A 23,736-nucleotide genomic window follows, 5' to 3' on the forward strand; every position below is an offset into this window, starting at 1 on the left:
TTCCTTTGAGGTGGTTTCACTGAGGACATTGCAGAAATAATCAGAAGCATTGTAATTTTATATTTTCAGATGAATAGCATGCCGTAATTTGTTATTTATTTGGGATCTATGTTTTCTGTAAACTGTGATAGAAGACCAGTGTTGAACTGTGGCATCTGTTCGCTAACACTGCTACATTTCTGAGATGTATTCGGTTCTGAGCAACACATTTAGGAATCGCTACATAATGTTAGTAGTATTTCAATCACTTCAAGCAATGGAACACATATTTGCACAGAAGCTTGAAGCGGACTGTTATGGACTTTTATACATTTAAAATCATAAATAGTTTATCTTTAAGATTTTCCTGTTAACAATATATTTGTAAATTAAAACACCGATTGTTTGGTCTGAAAACTAGGTTGAAAAGTGAAAGTGAAATATTTTGAACAATGGGATATTATTTCCATTTATGACCTTTATACTGCTGTGATCTTGAAGGGCACTGCTGGCATCCACGCAGTCAGACATCTCAGACATATGTGGTCTTGCTGTAAGCCTGGGATTGACTAAATGACAGGCGCCAGCTTATCTGTCAACTAACTCTATCATTGGACTCCATCATCAGTATCAATTGATACTGGGGATCCCTAGTATTATCTTGTCATGGATCATTCATTCATTCCTCCAAATAAGGAGTCTTGATCTATTGTTAAAGTGAATGAAATGTTCCTATTTTTCCTGTCACCATTTCCCCAACATATTACACTTTTGTAATCATCTAAATCTTTTGTTCGTAAGGATTCCCTGCTGAAGAAATGGGTACAGAATAAAACACATGGTCTGAATTTCAGGTTGAAAAACGAAAGTTAATGTTCTCATTAAATACTGCAAGTTTCCTAAAATCTTCTCAATATGTTATATTCTTTATTCTTCTGTAGCTTCAGGTACTTTTAATGCTTAGTAAACACAAAGTACACTGCTGATGCTGTGGTCAAATCAACACGTACAAAAGCTGGATGAACTCAGCAAGTCAGGCAGCATCCGTTGAAACGAGCAGTCAACGTTTCGAGCCGAGACCCTTCGTCAGGCCTCTGCCCCCTCCTTCTACAGTCCTCACGAAGAGTCTTGGCCCGAAACATTGACTGCTCGTTTCACTGGATGTTGCCCGACCTGCTGAGTTCATCCAGCTTTTGTACGTATTACTTTTAATGCTTAGTTACTTGTTCTGTAATTAAAATTGTTTATGTAAACGGGTTTATAGTGTTATGAATGTACCACAGCTCTGAGGGGCCGAAGGGTGTGGGGTAGCCCCCTCCTTTGAGGGAATCGCAAGATCACTATTGAATCCGTTCAGGAGACCCAGGAAATGTGAGAGAGAGAGACGTGCCGAATACTTCGTTCCACCGCGATGCAAAATAATGCGACATTGACCACTGTGTCCTGGAGGCCACGTTTGTGGATTGGGGACTATGCTACGTGCAAGCCCTCGGGCAAAGTGGGCTGGTTGAGAGAGATTGCATCATCCCAACCTGATTGACATCTGAGACCCCGTGAGGAAGTATAAAAGAGGGTCTGGGGGAACACCCCCTTCAGACGTACCAGAAGAAACGCTAACGATCCCATAGTAGCGGGAAGCCATTTGAAGGAAGCCACGTGCGTTGGGTTCCGTGGCTGGAATCATGGAAAACCACTTTTAGCTAACAACGGGGAAGCCCGCTCCCCTGATTCAACGGATTTGCTTCATAAAAGACCCGGGCAAGTTTCTTTTTTCACCAATCTCTCTCTCTCTCCAACAAGTGAAAACCCAGTGGTCCCCCAAAAGGCTGAAGCCTGCAGGAACTGAGTGACTTTTATATTTCCATCGGACAATATATTATCCTCTAGACAAACGATCGAGCTGTTTCTCATTGATGGTTATTATTAGACCCGCACTTTTAGATTGAGTAGTGACGACGTATATTATCTGAATGTTTGTATTAATCTTATTTTTGTGCCCCTTCATAAATAAAGACTTTTAAAAATAGTACCATCAGACTTCAACGGACCTCTCTATCTTTGCTGGTAAGTGATACAGTTACGGGATTTCGTAACAATAGATACCCTATCTCCAAGCCTTGATGAACATTTCTTCTTAACTTTAATTTTGGACATATGTATAGACAGTGTGAGTGCTGTTCAAAGTACACATATGCCACTATATACTCCCCTGAGATTTCTTTGCGGGCATTCACAGTAAATACAAAGAAACACAATAGAATCAATGAGAAACCAAACACAAGAAGACAGTCAAACAACTAAGGAGCAAAAAGCAACAAACTTAGTCTCTGGGGGCTCTGCTATCGCATGCATGGTGGGTGACAGGGGTTGATGCTTTTGCTGGAGCAAGTTGGGGGTGGTGGAGGGAGGACAGTTGATGCCTTTACTGTTGCTCGTGTGAGGGAGGAGGGGAAGGGGACTTTGGAGTTCTAATATTTTCTGTCATTCATTTTTCTTCTGTTTCACGGATGTCTGCAAAGAGTAAGGATTTCAGGTTGTATACCGTATATGTTCTCTGACATGAAGCTGAACCATTGAATTGTGCAAATACAAAAATTTTTAAAAAAATAATAAGTAAGTAGGCAATAAATATTGAGAACATGAGATGAAGAGTCCATAGGATGCGCAAACAGCAGTGTTGGGGTGAGGTAAGTTGAGTGAAGTTATCCCCTCTGGCTCAAAAGCCTGATGGTTGAGGGGCAATAGCTGTTCCTGAACCTGATGGTGTAAGTATTGAGGCTCCTGTACCTTCTTCTCAATCGCAGCAGTGAGAAGAGAGATGATGGGGGTCCTTGATGATGGTTGCTTCTTTCCTGCAACAAAATTCCTTGTGCTCAGTGGTGAGGAGAGGGCTATACCGATGGTGGACTAAGCTGCATCCACTACTTTTTGTAGGATTTTCTGTTCAAGTGCACTAGTGTTTCCGTACCAGGGCATGGTGCATCCAGTCAATACACTCTCCACTACACAGCTATAGAAGTTTTGTCAAAGTTTTAAGTGACATGCCAAATCTTCACAAACTTCTAAGAAAGTGGAGACACTGCTGTGATTTCTTTGTTATGGCTCTCGTGTGTTGAACCCGGGACAGATCCTCTGAAATGTTAATGCTGAGGAATTCAACGTTGCTGACGCTCTCAACCTCCGATCCCCTGATAAGGACTGCCTCCTGGTCTCCTCCTCCTGTAGTCAATAATCAGTTCTTCGGTTTTGCTGACATCGAGTGAGAAGATGATGTTGTTGCACCATTCAGCCAGATTTTAAATCTCCCTCCTATGTGCTGATTCAACACCACCTTTGACTCGGCCAACAATAGTGGTGTCATTGGCAAACTTAAATATAGAATTGGAGCTGTGCTTTGCCTTGGTGTCGTAAGTATAATACGAGGAGAGTAAGGGGCCAAGCACCTTATTTAACAAGAACATGGGATGAAGAGTAAAGCGAGTCCACAGGATGTGCAAACAGTATTGTTGGGATGAGGGAAGTTGAGTGAAGTTATCCCCTCTGGTTCAAAAGCCTGATCTTTGAGGGCTAATAGCTGTTCCTGAACCTAGTGGTGTAAAGTATTGAGGCTCCTGTACCTTCTTCTCAGTGGCAGCACAAATAGTGCATGAAAACTCAATTTCAACATTTAAGAGAAGTTTGATTAGGTACATGGATAGTAGGGATCTGGAGGGCTATGCTACCGGAGTAGGTTCATGGGAGTAGGCAGTTTCAATGGTTTTAGCATGAACTAGATGGGCCAAAAGGCCTGTTTCTGTTCCATATTTCTATATGACTCTATTGCTCCACAAACCTATAGATGCAAATTTCCATACATGTTAAATTTGGATGGAGATTAGAAATAAAAATGTGCAATTGTGCTGATAGGATTCTATCATAGGCTCTCAATATCCGCAGTGAAGTGGGGGAGCAGAGGTGTACACAGATTATGGAAAGGTAAAGAAATAACATGGTTATGATAGTGGGAATTTTAATTTTCCTTGTATTGAATAAAACTTTATTATTACAAGAAGCTTAGATAGGGTAAAATTTCTTCAGTGGATCCAAGATGTGTTCTTGAAACAATATGTGGAGAGTCCAACAATAATACAATATACTGGAGCTATCTTTAGGAAATGAGCCAGGCCAGGTGAAAAACCTGATCGTGGGTGAATATTTTGGGAATAGTGACCACAGCTCTTTATGATTTAAGACAATATGAGGAAGAATAAAATTGGATCTTGCAGAAAGGTACTAAAATGTGGGAGGGTGGATTATCACAGGATAAAACAGAGTGTTGATTGAAAGTTGCTGCTATCAGACAAGTCACTGCCTGGCATATGGGAGTTGTTTAAAACCAGCTGATCAGGATTTATGATTGACATATTCTGGTAATGTGTAGGACAAGGAGAGTGAGGTAATGGAAACTTGGAAGACCCAAAAGGTTCCAAAATTAGTTATGCAGAAAAAGGAAGCATATGTAAGGTTTAGGAAGCTAAAATCAGACTGGGTTTGTGTAGAATATAAAGACTGTGAGGAAGTGCTTAAGTAGGTGATCAGGAAGGCCGAAATGGGCCATGGAATGTCTTGGTAAGCAGGATCAAGGGAAATCCCTCAGCATTAGGATAACTAAGGAGAGGGTAGGTCCACTCAAGGATAAAGGAGTGCTTGGAGTCAGAACTCGTAGCTGAAGTACTAAATGAGTACATTGTGTTTGCTTTTACCAAGCAGAGAGATTTGGAGGATAGGGGAAATAGTGAGCTGTGCCAATGTGTTGAGACACGTTGAGATTAAGGAGGAGGTAGTGCTGGGTCTTTTGAAAAACAAAGTCACCGAGACTTGACAGCAATAATTTTAGAAAATTGAAAGAAGCAGGTGAAGAGATTGCCGGGCTTTGGCAAAGATCTTTGTGTGCTTGCTGTCAACAGGCAAGGTTCCTGAGAACTGGAGAACAGCAAATGTTAGGCTTTTGTTCATGAAAGGAAAAAGAGATAATCCATATAATTATGGGCCAATGAGCCTTATGCCAGTGGTAGGGAAACTACTGGAAATGATACTAAGGGCTAGCACTTATGAGCATTTGGAAAGGTACATCCTGCATGGGCTTTATGCAGGACAAATCAGGCCTTATAAATGATTAAGTTATTGAGGAAGTGACTAAGGTGCTAGGGTAAGGCAGTGGGCATTATCTACATGAACTTTAGCAAGGCATTTGATAAGGTCCTGCATGGTAAGTTGATGCACAAGATAAAGGTGCATGTGAATTGCAAGTTTGGATTCAAAACTGATTTGCCCATAGAAAGCAGAGAATAGGAATGGAAGGCTGTTCCTCTGGCTAGAGGTCCATGACCTATGGAGTTCCTCCCGTGCAGGTGCCAGGGCGTCTGTTGTCTGTAATTATATATGGATGATTTGGATGAAAATCTAGATGGGTGGATTAGTAAATCTGCAGATGATGCCAAGGTCAGAGGAGTTGTGGACTGTGTAAAGGACTACAGCAGTATATAGATCAGCTACAGGTATGAATAGAGAAATGGCAGATGGAATTTAATCCCTGTGTGAGTTGTCTCACTTTGGGAAGTCAAGTGTAAAGGAGAACGTATGAAATTACTGGTAGACCACTTAATAGCTTTTAAAGTGGCTACACAAATGGTTATGGTGGTAAAGAAGGTATGTTTGCCTTCATTGGTTGGAGTGTTGAGTTTCAGAGAAAGGAATTCTTGCTGCATCTATATAAAACTTCAGGCAGACTCCACCCTTAGAGTACTTCATGTAGTGCTGGTTGCTCCATTACAGAAAGGATGTGGAGACTATTGAAAGGGTACAGAAGAGGTTTGCCAGGATACTGTTTGGATTAAAGGGTATGTGCTATAAGGAAAGATTGGACAAACTTGGGTTGTTCTCTCTAGGTCATTGGGGGCTGAGCGGAGACTTGAAAAATGGTGCTAAAATTATGTGAGACATAGATGGAGAAGTGAAAATGTCAAAGGCTGAATATTCATTTAATATTGAAGGGAAAACGTTTAAAGGCAACACAAGGGACAAGTTTTTATTTTATGTAGAGAGCAGCTGGTGCCTGGAATAAGTTATCAGGGGTTGTAGTGGCATCAGGCAGTTTGGTAGAGGTTAAGAGGCTTTTAAGTAGACCATTGACTATGAAGAGAATGGAGGGAAATGGATGATACATAGAAGAAAAACAGAGTACAAATCAACATCAAGATCAGCATAACATCATAGACTGAATGGTCTGTCCAGGTGCTATCCTGTTCTATGTTCCATTATAAGCACAATGTCTATTTAATAATATAGGCACACAATGAATAAGATTATTCTGAGTTATGATGTTGTAGTATTTTGTCTTACCAATAAAAAGATTCCACTCTGTGTCCAGATCAGCCTGATTAGCCAAGCAGCCCTTCATTACGTTAAGACAGTAGTTGTTGCAAGGTTTCACAGTGGGGACCCCTCGGCAGTAAGGACAATACATCATCTTCATTAAAGCACGGATGCATCCTAATGCTGGAATTACCTATTGAGTTTAAAGAAGAAGAAAATTAATTTTATTGCCATATACGTAGATTTTGTGAGTGGTCTGGGTTGTAGGAGCAGTTTTAGTTAATTCAAGCCTGCTCCACAATCCACAACAAGTATGGTTGATCATCCACTTTGGTACTCTGTTCCCAACTTTTCTCAATTTCCCTTGATCCCTTCTCCAATATATTGAACAATAGCCACCACTGTATTATGAGGTAGAGGATTCCACAAATGCACTAGTATCTGGGTGAATAAGTCTTGCAATATCTTGGCTCAACTCTCCTTCATTAGATTCTGTTCCATTCATTTTCAATAAGGTGTTGACCAAACCTCGCTTCCACATCATTTTCCATTGCACTTCCAGATTATATTATATGGCGTCTGACCAAATGCTGATCTAAGCTCAAAGTAAATTTATTGTCAAAGCATTACCTTGAGATTCACTTTCTTGAAGGCATTTGCAGAGAAAAAATGCTATAGAATTTACGAAAAACTATACATAAACAAAGCTTGACAAACAACCAATTTGCAAAAGAAGACAAGCTGTGCAAATAAAAAATATATACTGAGAATATAAGTTTTTAAAGAGTCCTTGAAAGTGAGTCTGTTCAGAGTAGTGATGATTGAAAGTAGCCATGCTGGTTCATGAACCTGATGGTTGAAAGGTAATAACTGTCCCTGAACCTGGTGGTGTGGGACCTAGGCCTTCTGTATCCCCTTTCTGATGGTAGTGATACAATAACTCAATAATGCAGCATAGAAAGAGACACTTTAGCCTAACTTATCTATGGTGACCAAGGTGAGCTGGTCCCATTTGTCTGATGTCCCTCTAATCCATTCCTAATCCAAATAATTTTTACCCGCTTCTACCACTCCCTCTAGTGGCTCATTCTATATATTCACCACCCTCTGTGTGAAAAATCTGCCCCTCAGATCACCTTCAAATCATTCCCCACTCATCTTAATACTATGCCTTTTACTTTTAAACTATTTAGCATTAGAAAAAAGACTGTAATAATCCAACTATGTCCTTCATTAATATTTAAACCTCTATAAGGTCATCCTTCAGCCTCCTTCACTCAGAGATAAACAATCCCAGCCTGTCCAGTCAATCCTTACATCTTAAACTCTCCCATTATGGAAATATCTTTGTGAATCTTTTCTGTACAATCTCTATCTTAATTATATCCTTCCTATAGCATGGCAACAATAAATGCGTACAATAACCCAAATACATTCTTGCCTATATCTTGCAACATCCATAACAAGTTGCCCAAATTGGTATTCATAGATCTGAAAGATGCAGACAAAATATGAACACCTTCTTCACCGCCGTGTCTAAATGTGTAAACCCCCACCCCCTTGGCCATCCCTTTTCCCACTTTCCAAATTGATAGGGATTCTGTTGCAACCTTAGATATCTTTCTTCACTGCCCTCTAACCACCAGTTTTAGTGTCTTCAAAGTTATTATTTATGCTAACTACATTCTCATTCAAATCATTAATTTATGTAACAAATATTAGAGGACACAGCATTGATCTCTGCAGTGCACCACTGGTCACAGGCCTCCAAACTGAAAACAATACCACTACTTCCACCAACCTTCTGACATCAAACCGATTTTGTATCCAATTGGCTAGGTCATTCTGGATTCCATGTGATCTACTCTTCTGGAACAGCCTGTCATGAGGCACTTTGCCAACGGTCTTTCTAAGGTCTATGTACAAAACTTCTGCTGCCCTTCCTTTGTCGATTCTCTTGATCTACTCTTCAAAATTCAATCAAATTGGTAGGCCGCATCTTGGGTAATGATGAGTACAGAGAGGAAATTAAGATCCTGGTGGCATGGTGCGAAGAAAATAACCTATCCCTCAACGTCAGCAAGACGAAGGTATTGGTTGTTGACTTCTGAAGGAGTAGTGGACCACATGACCCCATCTACATCGGTGGTGTGCAGGTGGAACAGGTCAAAAACTTTAAGTTCCTTGGGGTGAATATCACAAATGACCTGACTTGGTGTAACCAAGCAGAGTCCACTGCCAAGAAGGCCCACCAGCACCTTTCCTTCCTGAGAAAGCTGAAGAAATTTGGCCTGTCCCCTAAAACCCTCACTAATTTTTATAGGTGCACCGTAGAAAGCATTCTTCTAGGGTGCATCACAACCTGGTATGGAAGTTGTCCTGTCCAAGAACGGAAGAAGCTGCAGAGGATCATGAACCTAGCCCAGCACATCACACAAACCAATCTTCCATCCTTGGATTCACTTTACTCACTTTACACCACATGCTGTTGAAGCAGTGCTGCCAGGATAATCAAGGATAAGTCCCACCCAGCCAATACACTTTTTGCCCCACTTCCCTCCAGGAGAAGGTTCAGGAGCATGAAGATACGTACGGACAGATTTGGGAACAGCTTCTTTCCAACTGTGATAAGACTGCTGAACAGATCCTGACCTGGATCAGGGCCGTACCTTCCAAATATCTGGACCTGACTTGCACTACCGTACTTTCCATTTTATATTTTCTAATTATGATTTATAATTTAATTTTTTATTATATTTACTTCGATTTGTACTTCAGGGATCGCGAAGCGCAGAAACAAATATCACTGATGATTGTACGCTCTAGTATCAGTTGTTTGGTGACAATAAAGTATTTGTATTTTGTATTTTGACAAAATGTCCCATGCTCATAGCCTTGCTAACGAGCTCTAATCAGTCCTAAACTCAACATGAGCTTTAGTTTGAAGTTAACTTTAAATGTAGCCCTTCAGTTTTCTAATCCAAATGAGATAAAAGATAGAAGACATTCAGCCTGCAGTACAGCAGAAGATCCATGTTTAATGCCATAGTTAGCCATATATTGTAAAAGCTCCTACCCTCTCTTTCCAGCAGCACTGACAAAATTCAATTGTTAGGTGACATGGGTAGACCTCAGGAATAAGAAAGGTGTAAAGTCACTATAACATATTTATATTACAGAACTCCCATTAGCCAGAGAGAGATAGAGTAGCAGATAAGCGGGCAGATAATGGAATGATGTTGAAACAACATAGTAAATGAAGTAGGTGACTTCAATTTCCCCAATATTTACTGGGAGTCTCTTAGTGTCAGAGGCTTAGATGGGTAGAATTTGTTTGCTAATTCTAGGACAGTCCAACTTGACCTTGTATTAGGAAATGAGTTTCAGTGGGAGAGCATTTTGGGATCAGTGACTGTAAGTTTTAAGAACTTGATGGAAAAGGAGAAGAATGTATCTCAGGGAATCTGCTCTTGGGAAAAGGCTAAATACAGTGGGATTGGGCAGAAATTGTGTAAAGTAGATTACAAAAGTTCAAAGTAAATTTATTATCCAAGTACATATGTATATGTCACCATATACAACCCTGAGATTCGTTTTCTTGTGGACATATTTAGCATAGTCAGGTACATAGAATAGTTACAATAACAGGGTCAATGATAGATCAACCAGAGTGCAGAAGACAACAAACTATGTAAATGCAAATATAAATAAATAGCAATAAATAATGAGAACATGAGATAACAAGATAAAGAGTCCTTAAAGTGAGATCATTAGTTGTAGGAATATTTCAGTGATGGGACAAGTGAAGTTGAATGTAGTTATCCCCTTTTATTCAAGAGCTTGATGATTGAGGGGTAGTAACTATTCCTGAACCTGATGTTGCAAATCCTGAGCCTCTTGTACCTTTTACCCTGGGTGGTGGAGATCTCTAATGATGGATGCTGCTTTCCTATGTCAGTGTTTCATGTAGATGTGCTCAATGGTTGGGAGGGCTTTAGCCATGATATACTGGGCTGAATCCACTACTTTTTGTAGGTTATTGTGTTCAAAGGCATTGGTGTTTGCATACGAGTCCATGGTGCAGCTAGTCAATACACTCTCCATGATACATCTATAGAAGTTTGTCAAAGTTTTAGATATGCTAAGTCTCCCAAACTCCTATGCAGTGACTATTATTGAGTAAGTCCACAAATGATATATGGGACTCACAGAGATTTTCAGCAGATCAGGCAACATCTATGGAAGGAAATGAACAGTTGACATTTTGGGCTGAGACTATTCATCAGGACTGGATATGAAGAGGGTAGAAGTCAGAATCAAAAGGTAGGGGGAGGGTGAAGAGCACAGATTGGCAGGTAATAAGTGAGTCCAGATGAGGGGAGAGGTGGGTGTGTAAACAAGAGTGTGATGAAAGGGAATAATGTGCAAGTTCCGGCAGGGTAGGATAGGTCCACAGAATCCATGGAGTGTTGATCAGGTAGATTCAGAATTGGTTTGGAACTATAGGGTGGAACGAGTTGAAGACCATTTCTCAGAATGAAGACTGGTGACTAGTGTTGTGCCACAGGCGTCAGTGTTAGAAATCTTGCTATTCATTATTTATATAAATGATTTGGATGCAAATACACTAGGCTTCACCAGTAGTTTGTAGATGGTGTAAAATTAGCAGGTGGATAGTGAAAAATGTTATAGTAGATTACAAGGGGATTCTCCATGAAGGGAATTCACACTAAAGCCAGGAGAGAACCCCTTAGGAGAACATTATACTCGACTCGAGGGATCGCATTACTACTATTGCTTCTTAAGTACTTTTGGAAATTGGCTGAGGAGTAGCAAATGGATTTCAATACAGATAAGTAGGAGGTAATGCAGTTTTGCAAGTCAAACCATTGTTGGACATATCAAGGATGGTAGGACATTTGAGAATGTAATGGAATAGAAGGAAGTTGGGAAGGAAGTTTGGGAATGTAATGGAATAGAAGGAAGTTGGGAATGAAGTTTGGGAATGTAGAGGAATAGAAGGAAGTTGGGAAGGAAGTTTGGGAATGTAATGGAGTAGAAGGAAATTGGAGTATGCGTATTGTTCATTGAAAGCTGTAGACATTTAGCAGGCTGACGTTCATCCATCAGGACACTGAACGTAAGAGTCAGGACATTATGTTGCAGTTGTATAAGACATTGGTGAGAACACACTTGGAGTACCGTGTATAGTTTTGATCACCCCACTAAAGGAAAGATATAGTTAAACTGGAAAGACTGCAGAAAAAAATATGTTATATGGTCAGGTTAGCCAAGTTAATAATGTAGAATGAGGATAACCTTATATACATTATGAAATGACATGAAATGGACATTAGGACATTGGTAGTTAGTACTTCATAGAGTCATAGAACACTACAGTACAGAATCAGGCTGCTCAGCCCAATTAGACCACACTGCATTGTTATTCTGATTAGTTCCATTGACCCACACACGGACCACAGCCCTCCATACCTCTCCTGTCCATATACTTTTCTAAACTTCTCTTAAATGTTGCAATTGAACCTGTATCTACCACTTCCACTAGCAGCTCATTCCTCAATTGGACCACAACCTGGTTGAAGTCGTTCCCTCTCAGGTTCTACTTAATATTTCACCTTTGACCCTTAACCTATGACCTCTAATTCTAAGCTCACTCAACCTTAGTAAGAGGACTGCTTGCTCTTACCCCATCTATACTCCTCGTAAGTTTGTATTATACCCCTCATTCTCCTACACGCTGAGGGATAAAGTCATAACCTATTCAACCTTTCTTATCACTCAGATCCTCAAGTCTCAGCAACATTTTGGTAAATTTTCTCTGCAATCTTTCAATCTTATTGATACCTTTCTTGTAGGTGGATAGCCGGCATTACACACAATACTCCAAATCTGGCCTCACCAATGACTTAAACAAGACCAACATTGCATTCCAACTCTGATTTATAAAGGCCAGTGTGTCAAATGCTCTTTATGACTATATCTACCTATGCCACCACTTTCTATGAATTATAGATCAATATTCTCAGATCCCTTTGTTCTACCACACTCCTCAGTACTCTACCATTCACTGAGTAAGACCTAACCTGGCTGGAATCACCTCACACTCGTCTGCATTAAATTCCATCTGCCATTTTTCAACCCACCTGTCTAGCTGGTCCAGAGCTCACTGCAAGCTATGATAGCCTTCCTTGCTGTCCACTTCTCCCCCCACCCCCCACCCCACCAGTCTTGATCTCATATGCGAATTTGCTAATATAGTTTACCACATGGTGTACACTCCAGAGTTCTAAAAGAGGTGGCTGAAGAGATCAAGCAGGTATTGGTAATGTTCTTTCAAGAATCACTAGATTCTGGTATGGTTCCAGAAGACTGAAAGATTGCAAATGTCACTCCACTGTTCAAGAAGGGAAAAGCAGAAGACAGGAAACTATAGGGCAGTTAGTCTGATCTCACATGTTGAAGTCAGTTATTAAGATGTTGGAGTCAATTATTAAAGATGAGGTCTCAGGGTACTTGGAGGCACATGATAACATCCGCCATATTCAACGCGGTTTCCTCAAGGGAAAATCTTCCCTGACATATCTATTGGAATAGAATGGATTTGGAGAGGATATTTCCTATGGTGGAAAAGCCAGAGGTTAGAACCTCAGAGTAGAGGGGAGTCCTTTGACAAAGGAGATGAGGAGTAATTTCTTTAGCCAGAGAATGGCGAATCTGTGAAATTCTTTGTCACGGGCAGCCGTGAGACTAAGTCTTTATGTATATTTAAGGCAGAGGTTGATAGAGTTTTGATTGGTAAGGACATGAAGGAATACGGGGAGAAGGCAGGAGATTGGGGCTGAGAGGAAAGTTGGATCAGCCATGATAAAATAGCGGAGCAGACTTGATGGGCCAGTTGCCCTAATTCTGCTCCTATATCTTATGGTCTTATGGTCATTTGGAGGTTGGTCATGAAGTTTCAGTCACTTGACATTTAAGATAAGGCAGTAAATTGGATTAGACATTGGCTTTGCAGGATAAGCCTGAGATTTGCAGTAGATGGTTGGCTTTCTGACTGGAAGCCTGTGACTAGTGATGTGCTAAAGGGATCAGTGCTGGGTCCGTTGTGTTTGCCCTCTATATCAACGATCTGGATAATAGTGCAGAAAACTGGATCAGCAAATTTATGAATGACACCAGAATTGAGGGAATAGTTGACAGTGAGGAAGACTATCAAACCTTACACCAGGATCTAAACCACATGGAAAAATTGGTAAAATATGGCAGATGAAATTTAATGCAGGTAAGTGTAAGTTGTCCCTCTTTGGGAGGACAAAGCAGGATAGGACTTACACTGTGAGCAGTAGGGCACTGAGGATTGTAGAACAGAGGGATCTGGGAATATAGATCTCGAATTCCTTGAAAGTGGTGTAGATAGTAGATAGGGTCGTAAAAAAATCTATTGGCACATTAGCCTTCATAAATCAAAGGATTGAGTACAGGAGTTCGGATGTTATATCGAAGTTGTATAAGACATTGCTGAGGACAAAACTGGAGTGTTGTGTGCAGTATTGATCACCTCCCTACTGGAAAGATATCAGTAAGACTGAAAGAGTACAAATTTTACAAAGTTCTTGCCAGGACTTGTGGACCTGAGTTAAAGGAAAAGGGTTGAATAGGTTTGCACTTTATTCCCTACAGCATAGGAGAATGAGGGGAGATTTCATAGAATTTCACTAAATTATGAGGGGTATAAATAGGGTATAAAAATGAGGGGTATAAACGCAAGCAGGCTTTTCCAACTGTGGCTGGGAGCGACTAGAACTAGAAGTCATGAGTTAAGGGTGAAAGGTGAAATGTTTAAGAGGAATATGAGGAGAAACTTCTTCACTCAGATGGAAGTGAGAGTGTGAAACGTGTTGCCAGCATAAATGGTGGTTTCAAGTTTAATTTCACCATTTAAGAGGAATTTGGATACGTTCAAAGTAAAATTTATTATCAGAGTACATACTGTACATGTCACCACATACAACCTTGAGATTGTTTTTCTACATTTGGAAATGTTATGGAGGGCTTTGGTCTGGGTACTGTTCGATGGTATTAGGTGGATTGATAGTTTGGCATAGACTAGATGGGCCAAAAGGCCCGTTTCTGTGCTGTAGTGTTCTACAACTCTATGATTGGTAGTCAGGAGTCTATTTTCTAATGTGAAATACAGGCAGGCTTAGCCTGAAAGTGAGAAGGAAATTTTAAAATAAATTTTGGAGCCGGATATTTCTACACAGAGAACAATGTGGCTGGTGCTATCTGCCAAGGGAGATGATAGAAGCAGATATGATAGTAATGTTTCAGAGATATTTAGACAGTCTCATGACTAGAGGGATATAGACCATGTGCAGTCAGATGAGATGTTCAGTACAATGCCATGTGATTTATACTCACAGCCTTTATCTGTTATTTTCATTATCTTTTTATTTCAATGCTTCAAGGAACATGATTCACAGTGGAAATTAATAGTGAAAGATCAAAGATGTCTGAGTGCTACTCATTATTAACTCAGTTGAAACAGGCGTTTAAAGAAGGTCACATTGAGCTTCTATTAAGCTTTCTCATATTGATTTAATTTCAGAGTTATCACTGAAATTATGTGTGGAATACTCATTCATAGTGTTTTTCAACAGCTGGATTCATTTTCAAAATTGTTTGAAAAACATAAATAACTATCACTGTGTTACCATCAAAATTTCACACCAGGAAGTCTAGCCAATTGGAAATTCGATTTTTGTGAGCCAATCGAATCAATCAGTGGAATTAAATATTAGTTGTCTGGATTGCTGATAGCTCGCCAGCTAGTACGCGGTGCATGGCTGTACCATTCAAAACATCCACAGGAACACACTGCAGTCAGACAGGTGCCTATCTCTCTTGGCCTTTGGAGCTCTTGGTCAGTCCATGGATTTTCTGTAAATTGGTGAGCCAAGGGGACAATATAATCCACTGAGTTTGTTGCCTCTCAAAGCAATTCCATTCAGTCCTATTCCCCCTTTTAAATCTTTGTAACCTATTTGATTGCATAGTCCCATTAGCATTCCCAGTTCTTCTACTTGTACCCTACACATTTCAGTTAATTTAATTAATTGAAATTTAACAAAATTAATTTAACAAACTCCTGCATTTACTGCCATGCCATTCATTTATAGCATCGTTTAAGTATAGTATTCTAAACTGCAATGTATGGTTATATTTCATGCATTTCATTGTACCGCTGTCGCAAAGTTAACGAGTTTCACAACGTATGTCAGTGGTACTAAACCTGATTCTGATTTTGATGCTGATTCCTTTCGTTTGTTTGGGACACTGTGCCACTTAGTTTGGACGGGATACTGTTGCCAAACTGTTTCTACGTAATATCAAATGCAAGCCCTTTAACACACAGTACGTTGTGCTTAGAGCGAGCAGTTTTTAAATAGTGTTAGCTTTGCGTGCTTCTGTTCAAAAAGCAGTGATTTTTGTTACTGACAGTTGGCGAGAAATAAGCAGTAAGACAATTCAGAACTCTTTTGCTCACTGCGGGGTTTCAAGCGTTCAGGCTTGGAGGAGTCAGAAATGGCTGGGAGTCAAAATGAAATGATTTCACTACTTCAAGTTAGGCACTATGAAGGTATTTGAAGGTATTGACAATCATCTTGAATGTTACAATGAAAATGAAGATATGTTTGTACAATCATTGAAAGCATTGTATGAAGGCAGTTTATTGTTTAAACTAGCTGTCTCCACTGATTTTGTTTATTACACTGGATGAAGTCCTTTGTCGATAGCTAGTAGGAACTTAACACATAGCTTTATAGCACTGGTAGTCACATTGGTAATGTTCTCATTTGTTTTGTATTTCATTTAAATACGTAATTTGTTACTCAGTTAAACATTAGTTTGTTTTTTGTTATACATTTTTAACTATTTCCATGAAGCCAGTAATTTGGCAGCCACTTAATTGGGCGAAACTGGTTCTGATTTGTCCCAAGAAACCAGAATCTAGTATATTGCCAAATACCAGACATTCTGCAGTGACAGCTGAGCTGGTGGAAGGACATTAGGGTAACCTGTGGGTAGGGTCTTGCTTTCTACCGTGAGAGCTTCATCACTACTTGTGATCAGATGTGCCTCATGGAAGGGCCATGTGGATGTAAAATACTAATTAAGCTATTCAGTGAGCATAGGTAGTGACTGTAAGACAGGGGATGCGATCAGCATAATCTGAATGAATAACGGTTACCGGTAGTTATTGTTGCTAACTTACACCAAGGTAAGTGTGAGCAGTTGTTCTGCATCCTGAAACTGGAAATGCAATGACCTTCACTCAGGCCAAGGGAAATTAGGGACAAACTTCAGACTGAGCTCAGGCAGCAATATGGCCCAGTGCACACACATTTGTCACCAGACCTGATTAAGTGAGTGATTAAACTACGTGCAATTGCCAAACAGCATTTCTGAAACGGAGTGGTTTCAATCTGGAAAGTTTTCTGCACTTGAGAGTAGCAATGGTTTTGAGTGGACCACATACACTATTTTCACGCCTACTTTGCAGCAGTGACATTTGTCCTCTCTGTTTCTGAAACCTCATCATCAACAGTAGGGAGCTCAGGCCACTGAGGAGATTACATTCCTTGTCTTTAAATGGTCTGGAACTGGAGTCCATCACAAAATTCTCCAAATCCAGAACTGCAGATATTGACGCATTCTCCCAGGCCAGCCTTCCCAGCCCTATCTGCATTTAGTTGGCTCTTTCAAGCAGGCCACACCAATCACATGCCTGATCCCACACGGCAAAAACAAGCACTCTGTGCTGAGCTCTGTCACAGGAAGGGATTACCAGATGGAGTAAGGAAAAGATCCAAGCTTCTTCTCAAAGCCTCATTAGAAAATACAAAATCCTAGGAATCACTGGCCCAAAACTGCTAGGAGTGGAGAAGCAATAATTGGGATGGCACTGAGAACCCCACATTTCCATGTGGTCAGATCTATGGATCTGACATTAACACATTCAGTCACCACAGAGCCCACAAACCCAGGGAGGAAGGAAAGCATCCTCAAACCCAATGCATAACATGAACAGAAGATGCTATAAAGTGGACAAGAAAATATTGCAAATCCAAAGCCCTTTAGGTGTTTGGTGCAGAAACCCAGCAGATTTAGTTCACCATCTCAAAGCAGCTTTGCCTTTTCCCAAAAACACCTTCATGCTAAATAGACTAGATTACTGCAACACACCTTTCACTGGCTTTCCCAAGTAATCTATTGATAAACTTCAACTCATTCAGAACACCATTGCTAGACATTTAACTAAAAGCAGGATGAGGGTGCATATCACTTCCATCCTAACGGCTCTGCTTTGGCTTCCTGTATCATTTAGAAATGATTTTAAAGTTCTCTTACTCTTCTTTAAAGTTCCTAGTGGTCTGGGACTGGAGTACCTCACAGAATCGCTTTCTGTTTATAATCCTGCTCGAGCTCTCAGGCCTCCTTTTGCTGGATTCTTAAATTTAAATAATCACTCTCAAAAGGTAATTGGCAGATCAGCTTTTTTGAACTATGCTCTTAAACTGTGTGAATTCAGTATCTAAGGGACACCAACTCAGTTGACACTTTTAAACGCCAGATCGAAATCTATTAAACTTTGCAGCTTTTTACCTTTTATTTTCATGTTTGCATTTTACCCCATTGTGAAGTACTTTGAGCTACACAGTTTGTATGAAAAGTGCTTTGCTTTATGGTGCCAGCGGTAGGAATGGGGTTCGACTTCTGCGGCTATCTGTAAGGTGTTTCAACATTCTCCCAGTAACTGTGTGGGTTCCCTCCAGGTGCTCTGGTTTCATCCCAAAGACATACAGTTAGGGTTACTGAGTTGTGGGCATGCTGGTGCCAGATTTTGTATGACCATGACTTCCTGTACATAATCTGTTTTAATATCGTTTCCTGTACTGGTTAATTTGGATTTCAACTTGAAACACCCGGTAGAAAGACAGCTACCTTCATCCTCTCTTTGTTTTCCCTTAAATTTTACATCCGTGAGCTTTAAGTTTTGTTAATATCGGCAAACATTTAGTGGATGTATTTTGAAGGAAGGATTATGTTTATCACTTTTCATTATTAAGTATCATTGTGCCATGAGTTTACTCTCATTTACATGGCATAGTTACAGGATGTTGTATGTGCGGAATACCTTGGTTAACATCAACTGTGCGAATAATTGACAGTCTTCGTATATTCAGGCACACTTCGATTCTCTATTGAATTCAATACATACTTTACCTCCTGCAGTTTTACATGTAAAGAACACATGAAAAACCCTGAAGGAAGCTTCCGTTTCGGGTGATTTTTGAGCAGGTCTTTAACAGACTGTGTAGCTTTGTAGATCCGTGCTGCAAGGGTAGTAGAGATGCACTGTAGTGTGTTTTGATGTACATATGACAAATAAAGCCAATCTTTAGAAACTTTCTTCACTGGAAGGTGTGAAATGAGGGAAGATTTTATAGAGGAAAAGAAATTTTAAGGGGCACAGATAAGGTGAATGCTTGCAAGCTTTTTATCCTCAGGTTAGGCGAGGCTAGAACTCGAGATCATGGGATTAGCATGAAAGGTGAAATACTTAAGGGGAACATGAAGTGGAACTCTGTTGCCCAAAGGGTGTTGTGAGTATGGAAAGAGATGCAAGCCAAAATAGTAGATGAAAGTTCAATTGTAACTTATATGAGTTTGGATAGGCACAATGGACAGGAGGGATATGGAAGGCTATAGTCTGGGTGAAGGCAGATGGGAGTAAGCAGAAGAGCAGGTCGCTACAGAGGGATGGTTAGAAGGGCCTGTGCTGTATGCTCCTGGACTCTATCACTCTAAGACCACAAGATAGAAACAGAATTAGGCCATAGGTCCATCAAGACTGCTTTGCCATTCTGTCAATGCCTGATATGTTATCCCTCTCAACCCAAACCCCCAACAATGGTTGCGAAGAAAAAGCATTTCAGGATGTATATTATATTCATTTCTCTGACATTAAATGTAACTTTGAAACCTTTGCTTTGGCCTCCACAGCTGTCTGTGGCAATGAATTCCACAGATTCACCAACCTCTGGCTAAAGGAATTCCTTCTCATCCAGCGAGTACAGGCCCAAAGCCATCAAAAACTCCTCCTACATTAACCCTTTTACTCCCAGGATCATTCTCGTGAACCTCCTCTGGACCCTTTCCAATGCCAGCACATGCTTTTTTAGATAAGATGCTCACAATAAGTTGAGGCAGAATATGAAGTTTACAACATGTCAGTTTGAAAACAGTTTGAAAACATACTGTACTTGAGAATAAGGCATAAGTTAACAAATAATCATAGATGGGAATAAAAAAAGAAGTGTTAGAGCAGAGAGAGACTAAATGAGAAACCATCAGCAGCTAACATAAAAAGGAAACCCAAAGTCTCTGTTTGACATATTAATGGTAAGATAAAGTGTGGGCTAATTAAGAGCAAAAAGGATGAATATTTAATGAGTACTCTGTGCTATGGATCATTCTGGGATTATGAAATTATAGATAGCATAATTATGGATTAATTAAAATGAGAATCAGTCTTTAGAAATAAAACCTGTAAACAATAGATACTTTGTGACTAGTGAAACCAATGACTGGGTGTGAGACATTCTCTCTTCCACTGAAACTAAATTAGGAAAGACAACAGATTACAGTTTCTCAAACACCAGAAAGTCTGCAGAGGCTGGAAAGCTAAAGCAACACACACAAAATGCTGGTGGAACTCAGCAGGCCAGACAATATCTGTGGAAAAGAGGAAACAAGGGACATTTCTGGCCAAGAGCCCTCCATAGGCCCAAAACATCAACTGTTTATTCTTCTCCATAGATACTGCCTGGCTTGCTGAGTTCCTCCAGCATTTTGTGCAGATTGCTGTTCCTCCCATTAGCACACTGTTTAAGGTGCAGCCCTGCCACTTACTGTACAGTTCAGGACAGGTCTGTTGTGTCAATTAACCTTCTGGTTAATTGTACTTTCACAGAGCCATCCCTAAACACTGTAACAAAAGGGTTCCTGCAGTTTGGTATTCAGAGACCTTTGGAACAGACACCAGTATTGAATATTCATGTGAGTTGAGAAATGCTACCATTGTAAACATGTACAGTAATAATGTGAACTTATCTGACTATATTCAAAATAAGAGCATTGAGCAGAACTCAGCTACTCGGCCCAGCGAGTCTGCTCCTCCATTCCCTCATGGCTGGCGTACTACCCCTCTCAACCCCATTCTTCTGTCATCTCTCCATAACCTTTGACACCCGGACTAATCAAGAATCAACCTCTGCTTTACTTATACTCAATGACTTGACTTCCATAATCGTCCATGGCAATGAATCCCACAGCTTCACCATCCTATTGCTAAAGAAGTTCCTCTTTGTCTCTGTTCTAAATTGAAATCCCTCTATTCTGAGGCTGTGCCCTCTGGCTCAGACTCTACCACGATAGAAAAGATCCTCTCCACATCCACGATATCTTGCATTGTCAATATAGTTCAATGAGATCCCCTTCCTTCTAAATTCTGGAGAACAGAGGCCCAGAGCCATCAAACACTTCTCACACATTAACCTTTAATTCCCAGAATCATTCGCATGAACCTCCTCTGGACCCTCTCCAATGCCAGCACATCTTTTCTTAAATAGGGGACCCCAAATTGCTCACAATACTCCAATAACTGCCAAAAAGACTATTGTCCTGTGGCATTAACATTTACCATTATGAAATGCTTCGAGCTATACCTCAAGAATGGTTGAAAAGAGATAAATATTTAATGAATATACTGTTGGTGGCTGGTAAAAAGACTCTTACTAGGAAATGGTTATCACAGGAGAGCCCAACTTTAAATACATGGATGGAAATTACAATGGACATTTACAAAATGGAGAAGATAACAGCATCTGTCAATCATAAGCGGGAACAATTTGATTCATACTGGGAAAAATGGTTTAACTACATAATGCTTCATAGGCCTGATTTTATTCTCACAAATCAATGAATCTGTTGTAAAAAAAAAAGATCACTCCCTACTTGTACATTGCTCTTTCCTTTTGCTTGTTTTTCTTTCCGCTCTTTTCTATAAGTGTATACCCGGATACATACTTTGTGGAGATTATATGATATATATGTACAATGTCTGAAATACGTCTTATGGAAATGTTTGTTTGATGAACTTCAATTAAAAAAAAATTACAAAAAAAAAGAAATTCTTTGAGCAGCTGGTCATGGAGCACATCGAAGCCTTTCTCCCGGCTACAATGGACCCTTTCCAGTCCACTAACGCTAGAATTGACCCACTGATGTTGCAATAGCCTCTGCCCTCCACTCTGTTCTGTCCTACCTAGAAAACAGGCTGCTGTCGCATGCTCTCGTACGCTAGGTTGCTGTTTATAAACTTCAGTTCGGCATTTAACATCATCACACCCCCGAAACTGGTGGGTAAATTGTCCTCATTGGGTCTCAACACTTCCTTCTGCAACTGGATACTGTACTTAACAGAAAGTTTGTGTGGACTGCAATGGCTCCAGTCCCATTGCGCTGAGAACTTGCACTCCCCAGAGCTGTGAGCTCAGCCCATTACTGTTCATACTGCTGTTGCATGAATGTGTCACAGGTTCCAGCTCAAACTGTATCATCAAGTTTGCAGGTGACACAACAGTGGTTGGCCACATCAACAACGATGATGAATCAGAGTACAGAGAGGAAGTGGAGTGGCTGGTGGACAGGGTGTGAGAAGAACAAAGTCCGAACGTGCAGAAGGCCAAGGAAATCACTGTGGACTTTAGGAAGGAATAGAGAATTAAATGTTCCAGGGAGTTCACATCATGGATGACCTCACCTGGTCCCTCAATATCACCTTCCTGAATAAGAAGGCACAGCAGCGCTCCCAATTCCTGAGGAGATTAAGGCAAACGAGGCTCCCCCCCTCCCCCATCTTAACCGAATTTTACAGAAGCATAATTGAGAGCATCTTGACAAGCTGCATCTCCATCTGGTATGAGAGCACAGGAGCATCGAACCGGAATTCCCTACAAAGGACCCCACCTATCCATCCAGCACACTCTTTAACTCTCCGCTGTCAGGGAGGAAACTTTAATGCATAAAGACAAGAATGGTCAGGTTGGGAAACATCTTCTTCCCTCAGGCCATTTGGCTTTTGATCTCACTGCTGCATCGCATTCAGTGTCTGCAGATAATTTGTACTGTACCCTATAATATTTAGTTTTTGCATTTACTTTGTTTATTTATAATGTAATTCATCTGTAGAGTTAATTCGTACCTTTGTAAATTACTGGGTGGTGCAAGTGTGTTTTGTGTACGACTGCGCTTTACACCCTGGTCCAAAGAAATATTGTCTCGTTTGGCGATACACAGGTACATAGTTAAATAACAATAAACTTGACTTGACCTGAAGTGCTGTCTGATATATATATATACTCAGCATCACATCCTTGCTCTTATATTCTAGTCCGCTCAAGATAAATGCTAACATTGCATTCGCCTTCCTTAGTGCAGACTCAATCTGCAAGTTTACTTTTAGGAAATCCTGTATGAGTGTTTCCAAATCCTTTGTACCCCTGATTTTTAAATTTTCTACATTTATAAAATAATCTATGCCTAAGTACATGATCCTAAACTTCCTTACACTAAATTCCTCCTGCCACTTATTTGCCCATTCTCCTAATCTATCCAAGCCCTGCTGCTGACTCCTTCCTTCCTCAACACTACCCACCACCAACATATCTTCATAATCATCTATGAACTTGGCCACAAAGCCATCAATTCTGTCATCCAAATCGTTGACATATAATTAAAAGAAGCAGTGCCAATACTGACTCCTGCAGAACACCACTAGTCACTGGCAGCAAACCAGAAAGGTCCCCCTCATTCCCACATTGTCCCCTGCCAGTCAGCCAACCTTCTATTCATGTTAGTATCTTTCCTGTCATACCATGGGTTCTTGTTAATTGCCTTCATACTTTGGTACCTTCTGAAAATCCAAGTAAACAATATCCATTGACTCTCCATTGTCTATCCTGCCTATTATTATTTCCAGTAGAGTTGTCAGGCAAGGTTTCCCCATAAGGAAACTACACTGACTTTGACTTATCTTATCATGTGCTCCCGTACCCCGAAAACTCATCCTTAATAATCGACTCCAACATGCTGTATTTCTAAACACTGAGTTCAGACTAGCTGGCCGACGCAGATTGGGGGACAGCTTCGTCGAGCACCTCCGCTCCGTCCGCCACAACAGACAGGATCTCCCGGTTGCCACTCACTTCAACTCTGCTTCACATTCCCATTCAGATATGTCCATACATGGCCTCC

The 23,736-nt window shown here is 40.5% G+C and overlaps 1 protein-coding gene across 1 annotated transcript in view; it reads right to left on the reverse strand.

Annotated features, from left to right (window-relative positions):
- The window catches only part of LOC132394339 (glypican-6-like), a 763,171-nt gene that overhangs the window by 179,329 nt on the left and 560,106 nt on the right, over positions 1-23,736 (reverse strand). Inside the window, exon 4 of the mRNA XM_059970365.1 lies at positions 6,361-6,526. Coding sequence (XP_059826348.1) covers positions 6,361-6,526 — 166 coding nt within the window. The remainder of the gene's footprint in view (positions 1-6,360; positions 6,527-23,736) is intronic.

Source organism: Hypanus sabinus, chromosome 5, assembly GCF_030144855.1.
Source record: "Hypanus sabinus isolate sHypSab1 chromosome 5, sHypSab1.hap1, whole genome shotgun sequence".
NCBI classification, from domain to species: domain Eukaryota; kingdom Metazoa; phylum Chordata; class Chondrichthyes; order Myliobatiformes; family Dasyatidae; genus Hypanus; species Hypanus sabinus.